This window comes from Myotis daubentonii, chromosome 1 (assembly GCF_963259705.1).
Source record: "Myotis daubentonii chromosome 1, mMyoDau2.1, whole genome shotgun sequence".
Classification (NCBI taxonomy): Eukaryota; Metazoa; Chordata; class Mammalia; order Chiroptera; family Vespertilionidae; genus Myotis; species Myotis daubentonii.
The window spans coordinates 1,842,554-1,865,955 of NC_081840.1; the positions used below are offsets into that span (position 1 = coordinate 1,842,554).

Sequence of the window (23,402 nt, forward strand, 5' to 3'; positions counted from 1 at the left end):
AGGATGCCGGTCCCAGGGCTGGGCTGGTAACCCAGGGTCACCCCAGCATGCGAGGAGGGGGTGCCAGGGCCAGGTGTCCGCCCTGACAGCTCCCCACTAACCTACTGCGTGGCCCCAGCTGCCGTTCTGGAATTACAGGTCCCGGCAGGCGCTCGGAGACCTCCTGGCTGGGGGCTGGCGAACACGCCCACCGAGCCGCCTCCCCGGGCGGACACGAGGTGCCTCCTCCGGGGCGACGCGGCCCAGCCGGAGGCCGGCCTGGGACAGGCCATTCCGGGGCTCACTCAGGAGGGTGTGGACGCAGGGCGACGCCGGGGCCCCCAGCCTGTACCGCCCGCAGAGGGGGGCAAGCGCATCCTGAGCTGAGGGTTCCGGGCACAGAGGCCGGCCTCAGCCTCGCAGCAGGAAAGTGGACAGTCACGATGACCAGGCCTGTCTCCGCACCGCACGCCTGCCCCGGGCGAGGCTGGAGGAGTGGGTGAGCTGCACACGGGACGCAGCACAGGGAGATGCGGACAACAGCGGGGAGGGTCACTGTTAATAGCATCACCACTGCCGGTGGGGGAGGCCCTGCCGGCGGAGAACCACGGCCAGGCAGGAGCAGGAGGCGTCCGGAGGGCGGCGTGTGTCTCCAGGAGGGGAGGCTACCTACGCTGGCGGCCGGCGGGCGCCCAGGCCGTCCATTTAGAACTGGCTGCACGTGGCCTGTCGCCGCTCCCTCGGATCCCGACAGTGCTGATGCCCAAAGGGGGTGGGGAGGGTCAGGGGTCTCATTTGCCTCCTGACCGTGACCTCATGGACAGGGGGAGGGGCAGCGTGACAGAGCAGGAGCCGGCAGAGTGGTCACCGTGCCCAGGCCCCCACAGGGGTGGCATCCCCTTAGGACACGCCAGGCTAACGTGTCCTCCGGCCTCGCACAGCAGGCGCTGCTCTGCTCACCGGGGGGCCCCTCACACAAACATCGCCCCGGTGGGACACCTACAGCTCGCAAAAGGGACGCGGGGTTAAAATGTGCAGAGAACATTCCAGAAAACGCAGGGCCCTTTCTCCGAGGAGCAGCCGCTGCAGAGGCCGGCCCCTCCTTCTCAGCACTGGCTCCTCGAGTCCAGGGGGGCTCTGGGCCCCTCACCCAGAAGCCCAAAAGGGAGCCCCAGGCTGGGGTCTGGGAGAGCACCTGCCTCCTGCTCAGGGGACCCGGGAGGCAGCAGGAGGCCTGAGGCCTGGCCGGACCCAGCACGCCACCCGGACCGTCCCACACCCTTCACACGATTCTGGCTGCTTGAGTCTCACCCTTTGGGTCCCTCGGGGCTCCCCTCTGCATGCATCCTGGGAAAGTCGGACTTTGGCCACACAAAGAGGCTGTGCTCAACTCTGAAGGGGGGGCAGGCTCCCGATCTCCCCGTGCAGCCGGGCAGAGAGAGGGCCCTGGGCAGGGGCATGCGCGTGCCCCATTCCCAGGAGCCGGAAACTTCTACTTGTGGCAGCTAGAGCCGGTCCAGGCCACACCTTGGGAAACGACCTCTGCACACTCAGGGCTGGTGTAAGTGTGCCCTGGATGTGCCACCGGCCACTGAAGGTGGCACCACCTGGTCTCCCCATCCCAGGTCGGACCCCTGCCTCGGGCCCTCTAAGAAAGGCCTTCCTCATGGGCGGCCCTAGGGCTGGACAGTGGGCACACCGTGGCTGACAGCCAGCCCAGGCCCCAGGCTCAGGGCTCCAGGCCACCACCCCCCCTCCCCCGGTTCCAATCCCCAGTTCCCAGTCCCCAGCTCCAATCCCTAAGCCCCCAGGCACCAGCCCCCCCCGCCCCCCGTTCTAATCCCGTCCCCAGGCCCAGGCTCCAGGCTGGTGTTGCAGAGAGCAGGGCCCCGTCAGTGGCTCCAGACATCCCTTTCCAATATCACGCCAGCTCTCCCCACCCCTGACCTCCTCAGAGCTAAGCATTGAGGGTGGCTGTGTGGCCGCAGTGAGGGATGGGACCAATAAGGGCCGGCACCGTCTGGAGGTCGGGCTGGTCATCTCGTTGCCTCGGCAGCTCCATGCTCACCTCCCAGAGGTGAGTGGCTGTATCCCCTGCAGCACACCCGCCAGGGCGCCACTGACGTCTAAGGATGCAGGGAACCGACGTGGGCAGAGGACCCTCCCCGGCAGCAGAGCCCACGGCAGACGAACCAAACTGACAGCGCGGGTGTCTGAATGCCCTGCCCAGCTGGCGCGGCCCCCTGGACACTGTCGCCGAGGGCGGCTGAGAAGGCAGGAGCCAGCTGGAGGAGGGTCAGCGAGAGCCTGGAGCTGAGTCAGGACACGTCCCTGGGACCTGGCCCCTCCAGGACCTGCCGGGGGACCAGGCACACCGCCCCCGCGCCCGCCGCCCCCCACATGCTTGCGCGGACACAGCCCTGTTCACCCAACATCCTGCGGATTCTCGGAGGGCGACCCGCATCTTCACGTGGGGCCTGGAACCGACGGCAGGTCTCCGTCGGAAAGGCGCCGTCTCCTCTTTTCAAAAAGAGGAGGAAGCCCGCAGGCAGGCGGACACCACCGCCCGGACCCCACCTGTCCCCAGCGACCCCCCATCCTTGGGGTTCCTGCCACTTTGGGGTCTCCTAAGAGGCCGGGTGTCTGGTGACAGAGGGGTCAACTGCCAGTCACAGGAGGAATGTTCCAAGGCCCTTCACGTGGCCCCCACCCACATCCCCGGGGGCTGAGATGGGGGTGGGGACACTCGGGCTCTGAGGGGGCTCTTGCCCGGCACCCCACCCCCAGGCGTGACGCGTCGGCATGGAGACAGCTAGGCGGTTATTTGCTGCCGGGGAGCGACCGCCCGGCCATGTCTGCGTTTGGAGCCTAAGGGGCGGTCCCCTGGAGTCTCTTGTTCTTGGGAAGCAGTTACAAGCCGCCCCCCACCTGCTCCTCGGCGGCCTCGCCCCATCGTGTCCCCGGGGGCTGGGTGCTCACACTCCGGGCTTCTGGATCGGCTTGACCACAGCAGGGCTATTTGAAATGAGGGCCGCGGGCGGCAGTTCCAGACGCTCGGTCGCTGCCCCTGGAGGGGCCCTGCCCGGGGGGGACTCCTGCTTCTGGACCGTGGGCGCCCCGCCCCAGCCTCGCCCGGGTGAGCCGCGCGGGGTGCCGCTCAGAAGGTGAAGGCGTACACCACCCCCACCACCACGATGTTGCCCAGCGTCGCTATGATGGCGATCCACAGCAGGACGGCGTCGTTGGAGGAGCGCGCGGGCTCCTCGGGCGGGCCCTGGCCGCCAGAGGCCGCGTGGATGTTGGTGGAGGAGTTGAAGAGGGAGTACTCGGTGCTGAAGTCCTCGTTGGGCGAGTCCATGAAGGCTCCTCCCATCATGGGCAGCTGTGGGGAAGGAGAGAGAGTCAGTGGGGCCTCGGGGCTGGGGGGGGCACCCCGGGACACGGCCTGTCAGGCCGCCCGCGCAGTCCTCCCCCCGCACCCCCCAGCGGGGCTGTCAGCAGAAGGAGGGGCCTTTGGTCCCCATCTGTTCCTGCGGAGGAGACGAGGACACGGAGGTTACATAAACCTCCCCGAAGCTGGCGCCTCCTGAGAAAGGAACAGAAAGGCCTTTCAAAGGGAATCTTCAAAGCATGAAGCCAGGCCAGCCTTCAGAGGGCGAAGCGACAGAGAGTGGGCCCCGGAGGGCGCGGGCTCGGTGGGTGGTGGGCTTCGGGCCACACCCTGGGTCCACCTGCTCCCCGAGGAGCCACCCGCAGGCCCTGGCAGGGCGGCAGGGCGGCCACAACAGGACGGGCCCCGTGTGCTCCTGGGCTGTGGGTTATAAAGTTAAATTTGTACGGGAGTGAAAACAGGCGTCTTGTTCCTGGCCTCCTAGGAGCCAGGAGAGCAGGGCTCTGGCCCCACCGGAGCCTTGCCCGCCTCTCCGAGCCTCGCCCTCTAGGGGGTGACCCCAGGGTGAAGGCCAGTGCTCAGAAGTCCTGGCCAGGCCCTGAGACGGCAGCTGTCGGTCACAGATGGCCCAAAGCGGGGAGCCTGGAGGGCGAGGACCGTCAGATAAACCCTGAGATGAAACCTCAGAGAAAAAGCTGGACACGCAGTGAAATCTGAACTCAGATAAACAGCAAAATATTTTTTTAGCACAAATATATCCCAAATTTGGTAAAAATTGATACTTGCCCAGCCAGTGTGGCTCAGTGGTTGGGCGTCAGACCCATGAACCTGGAGGTCACTGGTTCCATTACAGAGCAGATCACACGCCTGGGCTGTGAGCTCGATCCCCATAAGGGGGTGCAGGAGGCAGCCGATCAAGGATTCTCTCTTATCATTGATGTTTCTATCTCTCCTCTCCCTTCCTCTCTGAAAGCAATAAAAAGATATTTTTAAAAATGTATACGTATCCTTAATCAATGCTCTGCCACTCAGGTGTAACGGGGTGTCCTGTGTTGTTATTTGCAACGAAAGCTGGCAGCCCCGGGTGGCCGACCTGAGAACCAGCTGCACCTTCAGAATCTGTGCAGGGACCATGCCCTCAGTTTGTCTGGTCAGAGCCCACCAGCCGGGGCCGGGCTCTCTGGTGACCTCATTCATCAGAAAACACCAGGGCTGCCTCGAGCCAGCCTACAGACGTGGTAAGGTAACTCCTGTATCGCTAAATTCTCGCGAGGTCTCCATGACCCACACATACAGGCGGAGAGACCCGAGCGCCATCCGCCCACTCAGCACTCATCCCACAGACACTAGGGATGCCAAGGGCGACCCCTCACCTCTGCCCTTGAAGGCCTCACCTTGAAAAGGAATGCAGACTTAAACACGTCATACAATGGCACCCCGTGCACTTTAAGAGATGAGGAGGAGGAAGCGGCCGCACGCACACGGCAGCGTGAGTCGGGGATAATTCCTTGGGCTGAAGAGCCAGGCAGGAGGCTGGGCTGTGCTGTCCGCTCGGGCTGTGTGACGTGGCCAAGGCACTGACCCTCTCTGGCCTCCATTTCCCTGTCTATAAAGAGGGTGATTGTGGGGACCACCCCGGAGGTGCTGCAGGGACGAAACATGCTCCCGAGTCTGAAACCTGGGCCGACGGCAATGCCCAGGGCTGAGCTGCAGCTCCAAGTACCGGCCTCACTGTCCTGGCGGGTGCCCAGGCACAGAGCCTGACTGCTGTCCAGTCGGGCCTCCTGACCTGCTGTCCACTCGGGGCTCCCGACCTGCTGTCCAGTCGGGCCTCCCGACCTGCTGTCCACTCGGGCCTCCCGACCTGCTGTCCACTCGGGCCTCCCGACCTGCTGTCCACTCGGGCCTCCCGACCTGCTGTCCAGTCGGGCCTCCCGACCTGCTGTCCACTCGGGCCTCCCGACCTGCTGTCCAGTCGGGCCTCCCGACCTGCTGTCCACTCGGGGCTCCCGACCTGCTGTCCACTCGGGCCTCCCGACCTGCTGTCCACTCGGGCCTCCCGACCGGCTGTCCACTCGGGCCTCCCGACCTGCTGTCCACTCGGGCCTCCCGACCTGCTGTCCAGTCGGGGCTCCCGACCTGCTGTCCAGTCGGGGCTCCCGACCTGCTGTCCAGTCGGGCCTCCCGACCTGCTGTCCAGTCGGGCCTCCCGACCTGCTGTCCAGTCGGGCCTCCCGACCTGCTGTCCACTCGGGCCTCCCGACCTGCTGTCCAGTCGGGCCTCCCGACCTGCTGTCCACTCGGGCCTCCCGACCTGCTGTCCAGTCGGGCCTCCCGACCTGCTGTCCACTCGGGCCTCCCGACCTGCTGTCCACTCGGGGCTCCCGACCTGCTGTCCACTCGGGCCTCCCGACCTGCTGTCCACTCGGGCCTCCCGACCTGCTGTCCACTCGGGCCTCCCGACCTGCTGTCCACTCGCCTGCTGTCCAGTCGGGGCTCCCGACCTGCTGTCCACTCGGGGCTCCCGACCTGCTGTCCACTCGGGCCTCCCGACCTGCTGTCCACTCGGGCCTCCCGACCTGCTGTCCAGACCTGCTGTCCACTCGGGGCTCCGACCTGCTGTCCACTCGGGCCTCCCGACCGGCTGTCCACTCAGGGCTCCCGACCTGCTGTCCACTCGGGGCTCCGACCTGCTGTCCACTCGGGGCTCCGACCTGCTGTCCACTCGGGCCTCCCGACCTGCTGTCCACTCGGGCCTCCTGACCTGCTGTCCAGTCGGGGCTCCCGAACTGCTGTCCACTCGGGGCCTTCCCCTTGTGGAGCTCTTTTGATTTTCTCCATTTCCCACTTTTGGACCTTGTTAATTTAATTCAATTTTTATTTTTAAAAATTTATTTTTATTGATTTCAGAGAAGAAGGGAGAGGGGGAGAGAGAGAGAAATATCAACGATGAGAGAATCATTGATCAGCTGTCTTCTGCACACACCACACTGGGGATTGAACCCACAACCTGGGCACATGCCCTGACCGGGGATTGAACCGTGACCTCCAGGTTCATAGGCTGACGCTCAACCACTGAGCCACGCAGGCCAGGCTGGATCTGGTTAATGTTAAATGAATTCCATTGGGAACAAGAGGAAAGAAGTGGACGTTCCCCAGAAGATAAAGGGCAATCCAGGGCGACCCCCTGACCGGGTCTGCAGGTGAGGGCGGAGCCTCAGGGGAGAGGCAGGCAGGGCTTCCATTGCTGCCTCACTGGTCAGCACAGGCTCCTGGAACAGGGGTGGGGGTGGGGGGGTAGGGAGGTAAGTTGGGGGGGTGTTGGACCACCCTGCAGCCTGCTGGCGCTGACATGGCCTCGGCCTGCGGATGCAGGAGGGAGGGACCACAGGGCTGGGAGGGGCAGATGCCCCCTAGGAGGACAGGCAGTCCTGGCTCCAGGCCCGGCTGTGCCTGCTGGATGGGCCACTGCTGGGTCCGCTTCCTGTCTAAACAGTGAGGATTTCAGCCCAGACCCAGGGGATCCGCAGGAAGAAGTGAAAACGCACTGAAAAGGCCTTTGGCGCCTGCCAGGGCGGGGGGAGCCCAGCAGAGAGCAGCTAGGACCCCTGCACAAGGCACCGGGGCTGGGTCTCTCCTGGGCAGCCAGCGGAGTGGGCTGGAGGGAGGAGAAACCCTGACGAGAGGCGGGCGGGCGGGCGGGCATCCTGGGCCTCCCTCCTTAACCCCCAGCTCCCACGGCCAAAGCCCTAGAGGACCCCCTCTTTCTCCACAGAGGACTGAGAGGACGGGCTCCTGGGGCCGAGAGTTTGGGGGGATTCTCCAATTTCTTTCCTTTTCTCTTTTCTCTCTGCAGCCCCTCCCCAAGGTTAGCCTCGGCTGCTGGGCTGCGCTTCTGTGGCAGCGACGGAGGCAGGTCCCGGGACCCTAAAATGCAAGAGAAAGCCTCGCGCTGGCCAGAGGAGCGGAGGAAAGGGCCCCATCACTGGAAGAGTGTGGAGTTCCCCTGCCTTTTCTCTTTTCTCTCCTGTTTGCCCCGTGGGCATGTGGCAGGACAGAGCCCTGAGACAGGCAGTGAGGGAGAATGGAGTTGACAGAAACACGGACTTTCTAGCCGGAGGGCCGGGACAAAAGGCCCCTGGGAGCAGTGCCCGGGAAGGGGGTGGGGCGGGGAAGCTGGCAAAGGGGACCCTGCTGGGTGTATGAACCTGCACAGGGTCTGGGCTCGCTCCAAGCCACGTGCGCAGGGGAGCCCCCAAAGACGGGCGTCGTGAAGGCTCTGAGAACGGAGCTAAGACACACCTGCCCAGGCCCAGACGCACCCACACACCCGAGCCAGAGCCCAGGCTGCTAGTCGGAACTGTCCCTGGGACCATGGTGGGCAGGACTGAGGCAAAAAAATCCTGAAAAAAGGAATCTCAAGTGGTTTCACTGGCAAATCCCACCAAAAATGTAAGGAAGGGTCATACCAATTCTGCACAGTCTCTTCCGGAAAGTAGAAGAGGACACTTTCCACCTCATTTTACGGAACACTTCCCACATCGCGCTGATGATGCCGGCATCGCCTGGCCCTGAAGTCCAAGACCAGCATCACCCGGCCCCCAAAGTCTAAGACCAGCATCACCCGGCCCCCGAAATCAAAGACCAGCATCACCCGGCCCCCGAAATCAAAGACCAGCATCACCCGGCCCCCGAAGTCTAAGGTATGACAGGAAACGGCAGATCACTGTCCCGATGACACACAGACGAAAAGTAGACACAGATATTGGCAAAGAGAATCCAATATTTTTAAAAATATATAAAAAGGATGCAGGCTGCCTCCACATACAACAATCAATTGCTGTGATTCACCCACCACACTAGCAGAAGTCAGAGGGAGCCATGCATGGTCACATCAATAGATGCAGAAAACGCACTTGACAGAACTAAACACACATTCCTGGTAAAAACTCTTAGCAAACTATTCCTGGAAGGGCGCTCCCCAAATCTGATGAAGAACATCTACAAAAACAACAAACAAACAAACAGCCCAGAGCTAACATCATACTTAAAATATATTAAAAATGAATGGTATTTCTATATGCAAGCAATAAACAATTGGAATTCATAAAAAGTCCTAATTACAAGAGCACCAACATATAAAACAGTAAGTATAAATCCAACAAAATATGTATGTGATCTATATCCTAAAAATAATAAAATATTGATGAAATAAACAAAAGAGCAGCTAAATAAATGCAGAGAAATACCGTGGTCATAAGCTGGAAGATTTGATGTTAAGATGTGAATGCTTCCCCCGTTGGTGTCTGGATTCAACACCACCCTAATGAAAATCCTAGCAGGAATTTTTATACATACAGACAAGATGGTTCCAACATATATATGCAAATCTAGCCAACATGGTTAGAAAAAGAACAGCCAAGTAGATGAACTCAGAGGGCTTTACTTCAAGACTTACTATAGAGCTACGTTACGCCAGCAGTAGAAGGTACACAGATCAGTGGAACGGAGGAAAGGGCCCAGAAATAGAGTCAGCTAAATATGGTCAATTGATTTTTTTTTATTTTTTATTTTTTGTTGTTGCTAATCCTCACTCAAGGATATATTTCTATTGATTTTTAGAGAGAGTGGAAGGGAGAGGGAGAGACAGAGAGAAACATCGATGTGAGAGAGACATGTCGATTGGTTGCCTTCTGCATGCACCCCAACCAGGGTCCGGGAACCTGCAACCAAGGTATGTGCCCTTGACCAGAATCGAACCAGAGGCCCTTCAGCCCATGGGCCAACGCTGTATCCATTGAGCAACACTGGCCAGGGCCAATTGATTTTTTTTAAATTGTGGTTGGAGGCCTGAGATACTGCTCTCCATCCCACAGAGCACAGGACAGCCCTGACAACACAGAATTACCCAGCCCCAAAGGTCAGTGTGAACGAGGGGAGAGGCCCTCGTCCCCACCTGCTGCTCCTGGCAGTGGGATCCAATCCGGCACCAGGCTCACTTAATTAGTGCTCCCCCTGCCATCTATCGGTCCATTGCACGAGGGGTCCACAGGTCCACATGACTATGGAGGAAACACGGGTGAATGCAAGGAAGCCACGAGCACGAGAGAGAGAAAGAGAGAAAGAGAGAGAGAGAGAGAGAGAGAGAGAGAGAGAGAGAGAGAGAGAGAGGAAGAGAGAGAGCGCTCCTTTGTTTAGGAGCTTATGCATTCCCAAATTTTCCTGAGTTTGTCATGGCCATGCCAAATCTGGCCAATGATCTTTGTTCCCAGGTGTGACTGACAGACGGTGCCTTCTTTCTGTCACCCCAACATTACTGGGCATGTGTCTGTCTCCCCTTTGTTGGATCCCAGTGTTCTGCGGGGCATAGGCTGTGGTTCTCTGGGGAGCGCAAAGTTGCAGCTTCCCAGTGAAGCTGCCCAAACGAGCCCATACTGCCTGGCTTCCCCCTCTGCTCCTTTCCCATAACCAGCTGGTTACCACGGTATCAGTGATGGTGTGCAGGCTGGGAAACCCTGATTTTTATGAGGCTCAAAAACAGGCAAAACCGGCATCAGATCAGGATACTAGTTGCCCCTGGGGGGATGGTGAAATCTGGGAAGAGGCAGGAGGGGGTTTCTGGGTGGGGGGCTGGAGGACTGGCTAGGTTCTGATCTGGGTCCTGGTTACACAGGGACTTGGAGGAACTGCACGAGCTGCACACGGTCCTGTGTTTATTATACGTCAGCAGTTTCCTTTAAGAAGATGCAGGGAGACTGGCCGGGTGAGGCTCAGTGGTTTGACCCAGGAACCAGGAGGTCACCGGTTCCATTCCCAATCAGGGCACATGCCTGGGTTGCGGGCTCGATCCCCAGTGAGGGGTGTACAGGAGGCAGCCGATCAACGATTCTCTCTCATCATTGATGTTTCTATCTCCCTTCTTCTCTGAAATCAATAATAAAAGTATATATATACTAGAGGCCTGGCGCAGAAATTCGTGCATGGGTACAGTCCCTAGGCCTGGCCTGCGATCAGGGCCATCTTCCCCAGCTGCCCACAGCTGGCCCCGTCCCCTGTCACCACCCACCCCTGGTTCCCTGTTTGCCATTGGGTGATCGGTGCCTGACGGCTGAGGGAAGGGACCAAGAGGTCGGTTGTTCCCACCTGCGCGCCAGCCCGATCCTCCCCCGCCCCCCCCGCAATGGGTGGCCATCAGGCAATTGGAGCCTGCCGGCGGAGAAAGGAACCAAGAGGTGGCAGTGCGACTCATAGTGACTGGTCTAGCAGTCGTTCTGCTGTTAGGGTCAATTTGCATATTACCCTTTTATTATATAGGATTTTTAAATCAAGTCTGCACTGTGCTCCACAGGAAGCCTGCCTGTTGGAGAGAAATCATCTCAGAAGCAAAGAGATGCGAGGGCCTGGAGGCAAACCGGCCCAGGGCACCACGGGGTCGTGCTGACAGCCCAACAGCGGAGAGGAGAGCGCACTGCAATCCTCTGTGGAAACCCTGGTCCGTTCCAGCCTGGAAAAGGGATCTGGGCCTGTCCCCGGGGGACCTGGCAAGGGGGCTCCCGCGGAGCGGGCCCTGAGAGGCCCCCAACGCTCCCCAGCGCTGGAGGGAGCCGGGAGCGGGAGTTCCTAAGAGGAGGTTGAAAGGCCTCCTCTCCCATCGGAAAGGACAGCCCATGGCGGCTGGGGTCGTGCTGCCAGCTTTTGCAGCAGCAGAGGAGAAAGAAGAGAAGACAGACAAAAGACCAAGATCCACTGGTCTTTTGGGCTGTTTTTCTTTCCTGATTCACTGGGAACAATCAGAGACTGTGATGCTCGTCACAGGGTGGGAGGGGACAGGAGGGGGCTGGGGTTCAGCCAGGTGCGAAGGCAGGGTCGGTCGGTCCCCACGGATGGATGGGCAGCCACAGACATGCTAGCTCACCCACGCCCAGGTCCTCCCCTGACCTGGGCCAGCACCCCGCCTGCCCTGCAGTGGGCAGGAGGTCAGAGATGATGTGGGCACAGTGGGCAGTGGGTGACTTGCTGGAGAGAGCGGGGAGCAGATGAAAGCTGCCTGAGAGGGCTTTTGACTTCACACCACACTGAAGGCCCAGGGCAGCTGGGTAGAGGATTCACCTCCAGGGAGCGAAGAGGGATGTGCTTCCGAGATAGAAATGAAGTATTAGAATAATTGTCCCGCGGAGGGTTAGTGAGAACGCGTGGCATTATGCTGAGGCGTTTCTTTGTACGCACCCTGCTCACCCACCATCTGTTATGTACCGGTTACATGGTGGCTAATGAGTTCTACTTCAGAGAAAACACAGTGTCTCATACACACACACACACTCATATCTATCACTGAGCCCAGATGTCTGTGACGCCCGGCCCTACCAATTTGCTATTTGTCAAAGACTTAAAGCAAACAGCTCCTCAAGTGATCTTATGGCCTGAAATATGGGGCAACCGCACACATGCTCAATGGTGACAAATAAAACCAAACCCCATGAATCCAGCAGAGAGGAAGTGCAGGGCAAGTGACTGGGCCGTCTGTGTTCCACGTGTGATCTGGCTCCCAAGGAGCTGTGTGACTGTGGACCAATCAATCCATCACCCTCTCTGAGCCTTGCTTTTCTCATCTGTAAAATGGGCTGATATCGCCCTAAACGGTTTGGCTGAGCGGATAGAGCGTCGGCCAACCGACTGAAGGGTCCCAGGTTCGATTCCGGTCAAGGGCATGCACCTGGGTTGCGGGCACATCCCCAGTAGGGGGCGTGCAAGAGGCAGCTGAATCGATGTTTCTCTCATCGATGTTTCTAACTCTGTATCCCTCTCCCTCTTCCTTCCTCTCTGTAAAAAAATCAATAAAAATATATTTTAAAAAAATGGGCTGATATCACCTCCCGCATCGGGATGCTATGAGGACTCAGGAGCCGACAGATGTAAACACCTGAGCTCAAGGCTTGCACGGGGCCCTGCACCCGGTGGATAAGAACTGAACAAGCTGCCACAGTTCCCAGTGTTGCCACGATCGGCAGAGGTAGCAGCCGCCGGTGGCGGTGTCTGTACTGTCACTCCTTCCCGACGTGCCGCTCTGGGAGAAACAGGCTCACACTGTGGGCTCATGAGCTCGCTATTCTCCTTCCAGCTCCAGTGTGGCAGCGACTGAATGAAGTAAGTGGAGCAAAGAATGAAGACGGAGTGTGGCACAAAGGCCCTTGTGGACCAGCCTGGTCATTCTGTGGTCTGGGCACCTTCGCTCCCCAGCCCTGGAGGGGTTCGTCCCCAGAGGGCCCGGCATCCATCTCACTGTCGTCAGGACAGTCCCTCCCCCAGCCCCCAGCAGGCTGCTTCCCACACCCTGACCGCCGCGCTCACTTCAACTAGCCATGACCCATCCGCTGCTGCCCAGCTCTGGCACCTGGGCCCTGGGCGCAGCCCCAGCCTGGTCTCATTGCTCCCACCTGGGGGACCTTGGGCCAGACCCTCAGTTTCCTCCTCTGTGAAACGGATGTGATAGACAGCACCGCCCTCGCAGGGTGGTGGCGGCACGGAGCCTTGCAATGTGTCAATATGTCATTATGTTGAATACCTTAAACTTATACAACACTATATGTCAACTATAGCTCCATAAACCAGGGGAGGGGGCGGGGGAGAAAGACAGGAAAACTTCCAAAGTACAGGAAGCTCCTAAACCCTAAGCACAAGAAACACGGAGAAAAGGATCGGAAGGCACATGTAGTCAGCAGGCTCCAGGTCCCTAAAGAGAATGCTGTAAGAGCAGACAAAGGAAAAAAAGACACATTGTGTCCAGAAGAATAAAATAAGAACGACAGCAGATTTCTCACGGGCAACAATGCAAGCGGGAAGATGGTGGAGTAATGTATTCAAAGTATCGAAAAACAACCCATCAACCTAGAATGTGATGCCCAGTAAAAACAAAAAACAAAAAATACCAACCCCTCCCCCGAAAAAAACTTTCAAAAATGAAAGCCAAAAAAGGTTTTCCCCCAGATATATAAAAGCCAAAAGAATCCATCACCAGCACTTCTGCATTACTAGAAATGTTAAAGTCTGTTGGGCAGGAAAAACATACTACTGTGTGGAGATATGAATCTATACAATGGAGTAAAGAACATTGGAAATAATAACCACAGGAGAAAATATATAAGATTTCTTTCTTACTATTTAAATCTCATTAAAAGATAATTGACTTCTAATAAGCGTAATAATGTAGTGTAAGGTTAATAACATATGTAGAAGTGAAACTTGTAACAATACGAGCACAAAAGCTGGGAGAGGAGAAACAGACATATCTATAATAATAAAAGCGTAATATGCTAATTAGACCGGACGTCCTTCCGGACGAAGCCAGGGCTGCAGCCATGGGATGGAGGCAGCTGCCAGGGCTGTGAGGGAGGGATCCAGGCAGCCACTGCAGCTGCGAAGGCCTACTCTTGCACGAATTTCGTGCATCGGGCCTCTAGTATAAGGTCCTTGCACTATATGTGTGAAGAGAAACAACATCATTTGTGATAGGTTATGATAAAGTAAAGACATAAACTCTGAATCCTAAAGCATCCACTAAAATAACAAAACAAAGAGCTACAGGTAGTAAGTCAAGAGGATAGAGCATGAAATAAAAATTTCTCAACCCAAAAGAAGGCAGAGAAAGAGAAAAACAGAAAACAAAGAACAAACGGGACCAATAAAGCAAACAAACAATGGGATAGTAGATTGAAACCCAATTACAGAAACACATCACATTAAATGTAAATGGGTTAAATATTCCAATCAGGAGGTGGAGATGGTCAGATTAGAGTTTAAAAATAAGCTGAAGTGGCACAGAGATCTGGGTGTGAATTTTAGTTGTATGCCCTGGGCAAGTGCCTCTGCCTCTCGAAGCCTCAGTTTCCTCATCTGTAAAACGGGTCTTAAAATGGTCGATTCCATGGAGCTCTCAAGGATTTAGTGAGATTCGGTGTCCTGTTCAACAGAGAGCCTGCCTCATCCCCCTGAGTATTTGACACACGGCAGCTATGATAAGAAGGCACACCTTGAGGGGATAGAAAGGAGCGAGAGCGAACAGGGGTGGGTTTCCATCATCTCAGAGTAGGAGGAGGGGGGTGGGTTCAGACCCCTCCCCCCGCAGAGCAGGGCTGAGCACACAGTGGGCGCTCTAAAACAGCGGTCGCCAACCTTTCAGACCTCATGGACCACCAGCGGTCCCCGGACCCCCGGTTGGCGATAGCTGCTCTAAAACACACTCAAGTTTTTAATTGGAGACTGGCAATCCGCCTCCAGACGCCCCACTTTTCGTAGCTCCGTGGGATACAATTATTGCAAGTCAGACGCAAAGCCTTGGCTCTTAAAATCCCATCTGAAAATCTGGTCCAAAAAGGCACTACAGCAGCGGTTCTCAACCTTCCTCATGCCGCGGCCCTTTAATACAGTTCCTCATGTGGTGGTGACCCCCGACCATAAAATTATTTTCGTTGCTACTTCATAACTGTAATGTTGCTACTGTTATGAATCGTAATGCAAATATCTGATATGCAGGATGTATTTTCATTGTTATAAATTGAACATAATGAAAGCATAGTGATTCATCACAAAAACAATATGTAATTATATATGTGTTTTCCGATGGTCTTAGGCGACCCCTGTGAAAGGGTCGTTCGACCCCCAAAGGGGTCGCGACCCACGGGTTGAGAACCGCTGCAGTACAGCGTTGTACTTTTTCCTTAACTGCTCATCGCAGCCCTGCAAACACGTAGCCCTCTATTCTCTCCCGAGGCCGGGCTAATTAGAACGATAAAATGTTTAAATATCTTCAACGGCTAAAAACATTTGAGAGGACAGACAATTAGTATTGTAGCGATAACGCCTGCTCTGAGAGAAAGGCGCAGTCCCGGCTGGGGAGACATTCTCTGAGCAGGGATTGCTGGGCTCCTTAGATCTGCTCTCTGGGCAGTGCCGGTCCCTCTGGGAGGAGACGCCGCCTGCTGCTTTCTCGCAGAAATCCTGGAAGGATCCCACAGCCCCGCGAGGAGGCAGGACCACTCTCAGAGACAGCACAATCCCTTCTTCAGCACAGGTAGATGTCCCCTGTGTTTTCCTTCCCTCCGTGAAGATGATTAAAATGCAAATGCGCTGTGAGCCTCCAAAGAGCCAGAGGGAGGGAGGGAGGGAGGGAGGGAGGGAGAAAGGGGGGCTGAGTGGGGAGGAGGGGTCAGCTACGCTGAGACACACATGTTGTCTTTCAGAAAGGCCCACCCAGTGTCCACATAACGCTCCCGGGCTGACCATGTCCTCCCGGGTTCTAAGAGGGGGGCCGAGGGGAGGGGTGGGGAGAGGCGGGGAGGGGTGCCCACTCTGCAAACCCAGGAGGCCTCCTCCGATGTCTCCTGCAGGTTGTGATCCCGCCACTCCCACCTGCCTCCTCCTCCCTTCCGCCCGCCTGCCCACTCCTCCACCTCCTCCGCTCCTCCACCTCCTCCACCGTGTCCCACAGCGTCCTCCTCCATAGGCAGGGAACGGCCTCACCAGGGGCGCACAGCAGGCTGTCCACATGGACCTGCCACTGTGGAGGTCAAAACGGTCAGCGAGCAGCAGCTTCCCCCGTGCGGCCTAACAAAGGTGCGGCCACCTCCTTCGCGGCCATTTCCTTCTCTCCAGACCTGGCTGTTCGCGACAGGTTCTGTCCGGCTCCGTCCACCGCTGTCCAGTGTCTAGAGATGACACTGCAGCCCCAGCCCACTCACCTGCTCGGCTGGGGCCACGGAGCAGCCAGGCCCCACAGCCGCTGCCACCATTCCACTATTCCCGCCCTCCTGGACCCACGCCGCGCCCACATCAAGGGTGAGATCTGATCTGCCCCCTCCCCTCACCCCCAACCCCCCCACCCCAAGCCTCAGCGCTCCCTTGACCAAAAGGAAGCGAAGTCAGGGACACTCGGGGGACTCCCAAGGCGGGTCCTAAGGGGTTTGGCAGCGTCCACCTGGGAATGCTTTAGGGAGGGGGCAGGGCCACAGGAGTGCAGAGACCCCGCGGCCGCCTCTGGGACACTCGCAGGACGAAACCAAGTGGCGAGCACGGTGTCCCCCCCAGTCCGGGTCCCACAAAATACAGATTATTGCTGTGAGCCGCTAAGTCACCCAACTGATACAGTAACTGAAACAGCTCACCTCACGGCTGGCTGGTTTGTTAAAGGAAATTAATTGGTTGCCAGGATGTGAAAATCCAGACTGTGCGCACAAATCCAACTTTCCGTTTTCTGGAAATCCCGGAAGAAGCCGTGGCTGGCCTGTGTGTCTGCAGGGCGGAGCGGAGCTGGGCTCAGGGCTGTGCGGCCCCTCCAGGCCAGGCCCTGCTCTGCGAGTCCCCCAGCCCCTCACCCCTTGCTCCAGCCCATGGAGTCGCCTGCCTGCGCGCCCCCATCCCCCTCTCCCGCACCCTGGTTTCATCTCCGCCCCTTCCCCACCCTTGGCCCAACCACATGGGTACCTCCAACCCCCACCCCCAACAGGAGACACTATTCCCAGCCCGGGCGCACTTCGAGCCTCTGCCCATGCGTTCCCTCCACATGGAACGCCTCCCTTTGTGTATTTAATGGCTGTGCCTCCTGTAAACTCAGTCCAGGAGCCTTCCCTGACCCGGGAGCTGGGCTGGTGCCTCCTCTGGGCACCCTGGGCACCTGGGTTGACCTCCACCTTGCCATTAATCTGGTGCACAGCAGAGCCTGTGACCCCCTGGTCCCCAGCGCTCCAAGTGGGGAGGGCCTGGCTCAGTAGGGAGACATTTTCTGAATTTTGTCCCCATTTCACAGGTGATGAAACTGAGGCTGAGACAAGTGGTCTGTCTACTGCTTCTCTAAGACCAGTGGCCAGACCCTGTTATGGGTTGAACTGTGTCTCCCAGAAAGACAGGCGACGTCCCAACTCCTGGGACCTGGGAACGCTGGAAATGGGATCGCTCAGATAGCACCCAGCTGAGATGAGTCACGAGGGCGGCTCTCACCCAGCAGGGCTGGTGCCCACACAGGAAGAGCGCAGAGTGATGATGGAGGCAGAGGGTGGGGGGATGTGTCTATGAGCAGGAAGGCTGAGGGCTGCCGGCAGCGCTATGGAGCTAGGAGAGAGGCATGGAGTGCGCGCCCTCTGCAGCCCACAGAGGCCTTGGCCGTGGTGGACCTGGATTCCGCCTTCTAGCCGGCAGAACTGGGAGAGATTAAACGTCTGTCGTTTTAAGCCACTCAGCTGTGTCCCCTGCTTCAGCAGACCTCTTTAACAACCTGTTTAAAATGCACACAAGCCCAACGCTGTGTGTACCTAGCAGGATCCGTAAGTCCTGAAGCTGACCCGTGGGGGTCCCTGGTTACCTCACTGCTCCCCGCCCCTCATCTGGACTGCTCCTCGAGGTGGTAGGTGACACGGAAGGATGGCCCAGTGGTTAGCAGATGGGGCTCCCCTCCTGGCCCCTCTGCCTTATGGCCGAGCCCCCCCTAGCTCTCCATCAGTAATGGTACCCACCCCCACACAGGTTTCCCACCTGCGGCAGGTGTGGAGGGAGGGAGGGAGAACCTTCATTCTGGAGCGAGTTCCCAGGTTCTGTTATCCTGGCCCTGAAGTAGCTGGATCGATGCTGGGGTGGCTTCCAGGCGCCATATGACTTTCATGACCTAAAGGCACCAAAGGGCCACGGATGTGCCCCATCCCGCGAGGGGAGGGGCAGGGCAGCCCTGCAGGAGGGTTTAAGCTCTGGTCTCCACCTACAGGGAACACTGGCATCACCTGGGGAGTGGGAAGGCATACTGACGCTCACTCCCAGGCCCGGCTCCCAGGGAGTGTCTGGGGTGGGCCGGGCAGCAGGACTCTTAGACGCTCCCAGGGGGTTCCAGGGGCCGCAGCAGCTGGGCACTCCTGGGCCCAGGCGAGCTTGTTCCACAGGGGGCCGCACAGGAAAATGTGAGCGGCACTCCTGGCCTGGGGTCCGTCCCCCGCGCCGGCCCAGCACACAGTAGGCTCCTTACGTGTTCATCCCCTTCCTGCAGCGTGGAGGTCGCATTCCTTGCGTGATGGTGGACTCCCTCAGAGCGAGCGTCCCCAGAGTCCCCGGAGGGAGCTGCAGGCTTCCTACCAGCTACCCCCGGGGGTCCCCCGCCACTCCCACGGCCTTCTCCTGGCCAAGGAAGCCACTGAGGCCAGCCCGGATTTAGGGGGAAAGGATGAGATCACCGCCCCCCCTGATGTGGGGGCAGCATGCACTTCCAGGAGGGAGGGAAGGGATGAAGGGGGCCGTCTGTGGAGAGGGGCTACCCCCCAATGACAGGGATTTGGGGCTCAGTCCTCAGAGTCTGTGGTTCTCTAGCCCCCTGGGGCCTGGCTAGCTGCCCTCGACCACCGCTGGCCACACAGACATAGACACTCCTGTTTATTGCCCAACCCTCCGGAGTCTCCAGGGCCCCGGGGACTGTGTGGGGTGGGTGGGTGTGTCCAGCCTGGAGGAGGTGGCTGAGCACCTCCAGGGCTCAGGGTGAGTGGGGTCCATGAGCCGAGTGTTCACAGCTCCAGTGCCACGGCTGCCTCTCAGCCGGACACAGCTGGACCTGTACCCCTAGTGCCTGCCGCACGGAGGACGCACGGCCTAAGAGGATTAGCCGGATAACGGATGTGCGCCCTGCACATCCAAGAGGGGTGTCTCTGTAATCCTGGCTTTTGAGAGGGAAATCTTTCTGAAATAGCTTATATCCCCTGGGCCTTTAAAAAACCACATGTAATTTTTACTAACTTCAGAGAGTAAGGGAGATGGAGAGAGAGATAGAAACATCAGTGATGAGAGAGAATCATTCATTGGCTGCCTCCGGCACACCCCCGACTGGGGATCGAGCCCGCAATCCAGGCATGTGCCCTGACCGGGAATCGAACCGTGACCTCCCGGTTCATAGGTCAATGCTCAACCACTGAGCCATGCCAGCCAGGCCCCTGGGCCTTTTAAAGGATACAGACAGGAATCACACTCACAACATTCTGAAGGGGAGGAGGCTTGGTTGGGGTTCACTCGGGTCTGGGTTCTTTGGCTCAATCAGTCAATCAAACTGGTGTGCGCTCCTGACTCCACCCGCCCTTCCGCTTGGTCCTCTATGGCAGCGGTCACCAACCTTTTGGACCACCGGTTGGCGACCGCTGCTCTAAGGGACTAAGGTTTTCTCCAACCGCTGCCTCAGCCTCCACCAGTCCCTGCTCCGCGACCTGCAGTGGCTCCCACTGCCCACTGATTCCAGTGGACGTCTCACCCCACCTGTCGACGCCTCGGTGACCCGGCCCTGGCCCTCTCTTCCAGCTCCTGCGCCCCTACCCTGAGTGCCTGCTGGGCCTCCCTCCTGCCGGCCTCTGCCTAGGACGCCCTCTTTCCCGGGCCCACGGGGGAACCTTACCTGCTCTCCTCCATCAGAGCCTGCACCCTCACAGTCCCAAGGAGGCAGGTGTGTGGGAGGAGAGCCTTCAGCACCTCAAGTTCACTGTCTTTTCCTGAGAATGGCTTTTCATGCTCGTGCATCTTGTCTGGCCCTCATCCAAGCATCTAACAGATACCTGTGGAGGGCCTACTATGTGCCAGCCACCCTGGTCACCCCTGCGGGGGACGGCCTGGGAGTACCCAGAATGCAACTCTGCCCCCAGCATCCCGTCCCCGTGCCTGACACAGAGCTTGGCCCAAGGCAGGTACTCAACACCTGCTGAGCACGTGGATGGAGGCACGACCACCCCTCTGCCAAACGGCTCGCTGCCGATGTGTGGGGACAGGCCTCAGTCACCCACACCTGGTGGTCACTGCGCACCCAGAGCACGCTGGCCAAGCGCTGTTAATGCCACAGGAGTGAGAGTCCCTGCCCCGTAGGACAGGGCAGCACCAGAACGCCACCCCGAAGACTGCACGGCACTGTGGTCAGACCACTTCCGGGGGGAAGACGAGACGAGCCATCCTTAAGCATGTCTGCCCTGTGCCCGACACTGTCCTCAGGGAGAAGCCACGCGGTGGAAACCTGGGTGAGCAGCAGCCCAGCTCCCAGGCCCCGGTTGGAAACCCAGCTCTTCCCTTCCCGGCGGAAAACCATCGGGTGGTGTTGAAGTTTGATCTCCTGACCTGCAAAAGGGCGGCCGCGCCTGGGCCAGACTCCTAAGGGTTCACCGTGAGGAAGCGCGCGGGCGGGCGCGGGTCTGTCACGCAGCAGCTGCTCAGCAAACCCCAGGGTCTCCCCGGGCCCCCGCTGGGGTGGCACTGCTCCTTGCCCCACACGCAGGGCTGAGCATGGAATAAATGCGCCACATGAAACCGGGAGCGTAAACAAAAAAGAACCCAACCTCTGTGCAGGCTCAGCCTGTGGGAGCTCAACAGCCCTCTGTTTATTTTGTCCCGTTACCATAGCAACTCATGATGCTCCGGCCAGCCCCAGGGTTTGCAGAGATCGATTTATTTTTTTATCAGAGAAGTGCCAGCTGTGCAGGGGGACCCAGAGGGGAACTCCTGGTCCCTCTGGAAATAAATCCACGATGCCACCTGTCACCAGGTAGCCAAAGTCACCACTGTAAGACGGTGTCCACACGACAATCTTTTAAACGTGGGTTTAGAAATAGGAGACAGAGAGTCAGCGGGAAAAGGCCAGCGTCGCTCGTGGAGCAATCAGCATCGGGGAAAACTTGTCCAGAGGCTGCCGGGAACTGGCTCTGGGTTCTCTGGAGCCAATTTGGGGGTTCTGCCTCCTTTCGTGCCTGCATCTGGGAACTCTCTGTCCCTTCAGCCTGGATTTTACTGTTACTTCTAAAAATATATACCTTTATGGATTTCAGAGGGGAGGGAGAAGGAGAGATAGAAGCATCAATGATGAGAGAGAACCACGGATCGCCTGCCTCCTGCACGCCCCACACTGGGGATCGAGCCCACAACCCAGGCACGTGCCCTGACGGGGAATCAAACCGTGACCTCCAGGTTCATAGGTGGACGCTCAACCCCTGAGCCACGCCGGCCGGGCTTTACCGTTACTTTTTAAACAGGCTTCCACCACAGCCAAGTTTGGGGGGAAAGAAAAGTGTCCCCTCAAGCTCCCTCCCTGCAAAATGAAACAGCAGCAAGTGGGGCCCGCCACACGCCCAGGGCACAGAGGGGGGCCTCGGTGGCCTCCTGCCTCTGAGCTCCCAGCCTAACCAACCTTACCACGGTGCAGGGTCTGAATTTGGTACCTCGGGACCCATTTTCCCAGGCCAAGCGAGGCCCTTCCCTGGAGCCAGACCGGCCCTGGGCTCAGAACGTCACTCAGCTAGAGAAGTGTGTGTGGGGGGAGTGTGGGGAGGGGAGGGGGTTGTTCTGGGTGGAGCCGGAAGGCACAGACAGAAGATCCCTGACCTCAGGGCTCCAGGGGTTCTCAGGGAGCAGAGAGCAAGCCATGGGAAGTCGCCTGCGTTCCCTGCCGCAACCTGTTCTGCATCAGGGGAGAGTTATGGTCTCCTGGGCTCTGCTGGCTACAGACTCGGCACAAAACCAACAGGATAAAACCATCGCTGTGCATGGCGCCTGGCGGGTCACAGAGCAGTTTCCGGGCTCGCTCTGGTCTCGGCTTAAAGAGGAGAAAAGGAGGTGGGGGTGGTGGCAACGGACAGACTGCCTGGCGCCTCCGGAAGACACACAATGGGGAAGCGCGAGGTTGCTCGCCCCCCAGAGGCACACACTGGGCTGCTCGGCCTTGAAGGGCTCCAGGGTCACTCCCCCGCCAGAGGAACAGCAGGTGGTGGCTGGGGGGGTGGACAGGGAGGGGGCCACGCGCACTGCCCGGGCCCTTCGCAGCCTGGGCACAGGGAACCCAGCGAGGTCTGGGCACCCGGCCCGCCCACCCCGGGGACCCGAGCTCGCCATCTGGGACGCGCGCACCAGGTGGGGATGCCGGGCGCTGGACAAAGGACCGGGACGTGGACCCCGCGCTGGCGACTGGCGCCACCGCCGGGCCCGGCCCCTCCCGGCGCTCAGCACCATGAGGAGGGCGAGGCCACAGCCCAGACTTGGTGGCCTGGGCGCGAGAAGGCGTTACCTGCGCCGCCATGAAGGAGAGATCCATGGTGTCGGCTGCCGGGGCCGCCCTGCCGCCCGCGCCCGAGTCTTCGCTGTTGCTGCGGGTCCGGCCGGCGCACAGCTGCCGGGAGCGGCCGAGCAGCGCACAGGGGTCCCGGGTCCGCAGCTACGGTGGGCGCGGCCCGAGCAGTGTCCCCGCGGCGGCGCGTCCCCCGCCCGATCGCCCCGGGGCTGCTCTGCGCTCTGGGCTCCGGACGGCAACTGTGCGGCGGGCGCGGGGATACAGCGCGGCGCGGGGCGGCGCGGGGCGGGGCTGGTGGTGGACCGGGTGCCCCTGCACGTGACCACGTCCAGACCCACCCCCGAGGGCGGGGCGGCGGAACCCCTGAGCATTCACAATCTTTTCTCCGCGTGGGCCCGAAGGAGAAACTGAGGCCTGAGGTTACCGAGCTGGTTGGTGCTGGAACCGGCCTTGAACCCCAGTCCAGGGCTCTTAGTGCCCCCCAACCCCGGCCCGGGCCGTTGAGCCCAGCCCATCACGGTGGCGGGAGCAGGGCTTTCCTGGGCCTGGCAGGCCTTCCCAGACTGGAAGACCACGGTCTGGGTGACCCATCTTGGGCTGCCAACTCCGCCACAGGGTCCAGCGCGCTGGCCTGGAACTGGGCAGAAGGAAGTTCGGGTCCCAGCCCCGCTCTTTTGTGCGTTCCGGCCAAGATACTGTCTTTCTGAGCCTGGGCCTCCTCGTGTGCAGAGTGAAGACAACAGAACCTGAGGATTAAAGGACAGAATGTACCTGACACGTAGTGTCTTCAAGAAATGTGAGCTCTGCCCGGCCAGCGCGGCTCAGTGGTTGAGCTTCGGCCTATGAACCAGGAGGTCACTGTTCCATTCCCAGCCAGGGCACATGCCTGGGTTGTGGGCTCGATCCCCAGTAGGAGGCGTGCAGTAGGCAGCGGATCAATGATTCCCTCATCATGTATATTGTTCTCTCTCTCTCCCTCTC

General features: G+C 59.1%; 1 protein-coding gene across 1 annotated transcript; it reads right to left on the reverse strand.

The window, feature by feature from the left end:
• Window positions 1-1,826: 1,826 nt before the first annotated feature.
• C1H14orf132 (chromosome 1 C14orf132 homolog) lies at window positions 1,827-22,692 on the reverse strand. Its single transcript, XM_059685872.1, has 2 exons — window positions 22,419-22,692; window positions 1,827-3,361 (listed from the first exon to the last, which is right to left on the reverse strand). Exons 1-2 carry the CDS (start codon window positions 22,443-22,445, stop codon window positions 3,137-3,139), a joined length of 252 nt encoding a protein of 83 aa, XP_059541855.1. The 5' UTR covers window positions 22,446-22,692; the 3' UTR covers window positions 1,827-3,136.
• Between the last annotated feature and the right edge of the window lie 710 nt (window positions 22,693-23,402).

Bases quoted from the DNA above. Each gene is read 5' to 3' on its own strand.
- C1H14orf132 (XM_059685872.1), bottom strand. From the start codon at position 22,445: ATGGATCTCTCCTTCATGGCGGCGCAG. The intron at 3,362-22,418 runs GTAACGCCTTCT...CCTTCCCCACAG, and splicing joins TCTCCTTCATGGCGGCGCAG to CTGCCCATGATGGGAGGAGC.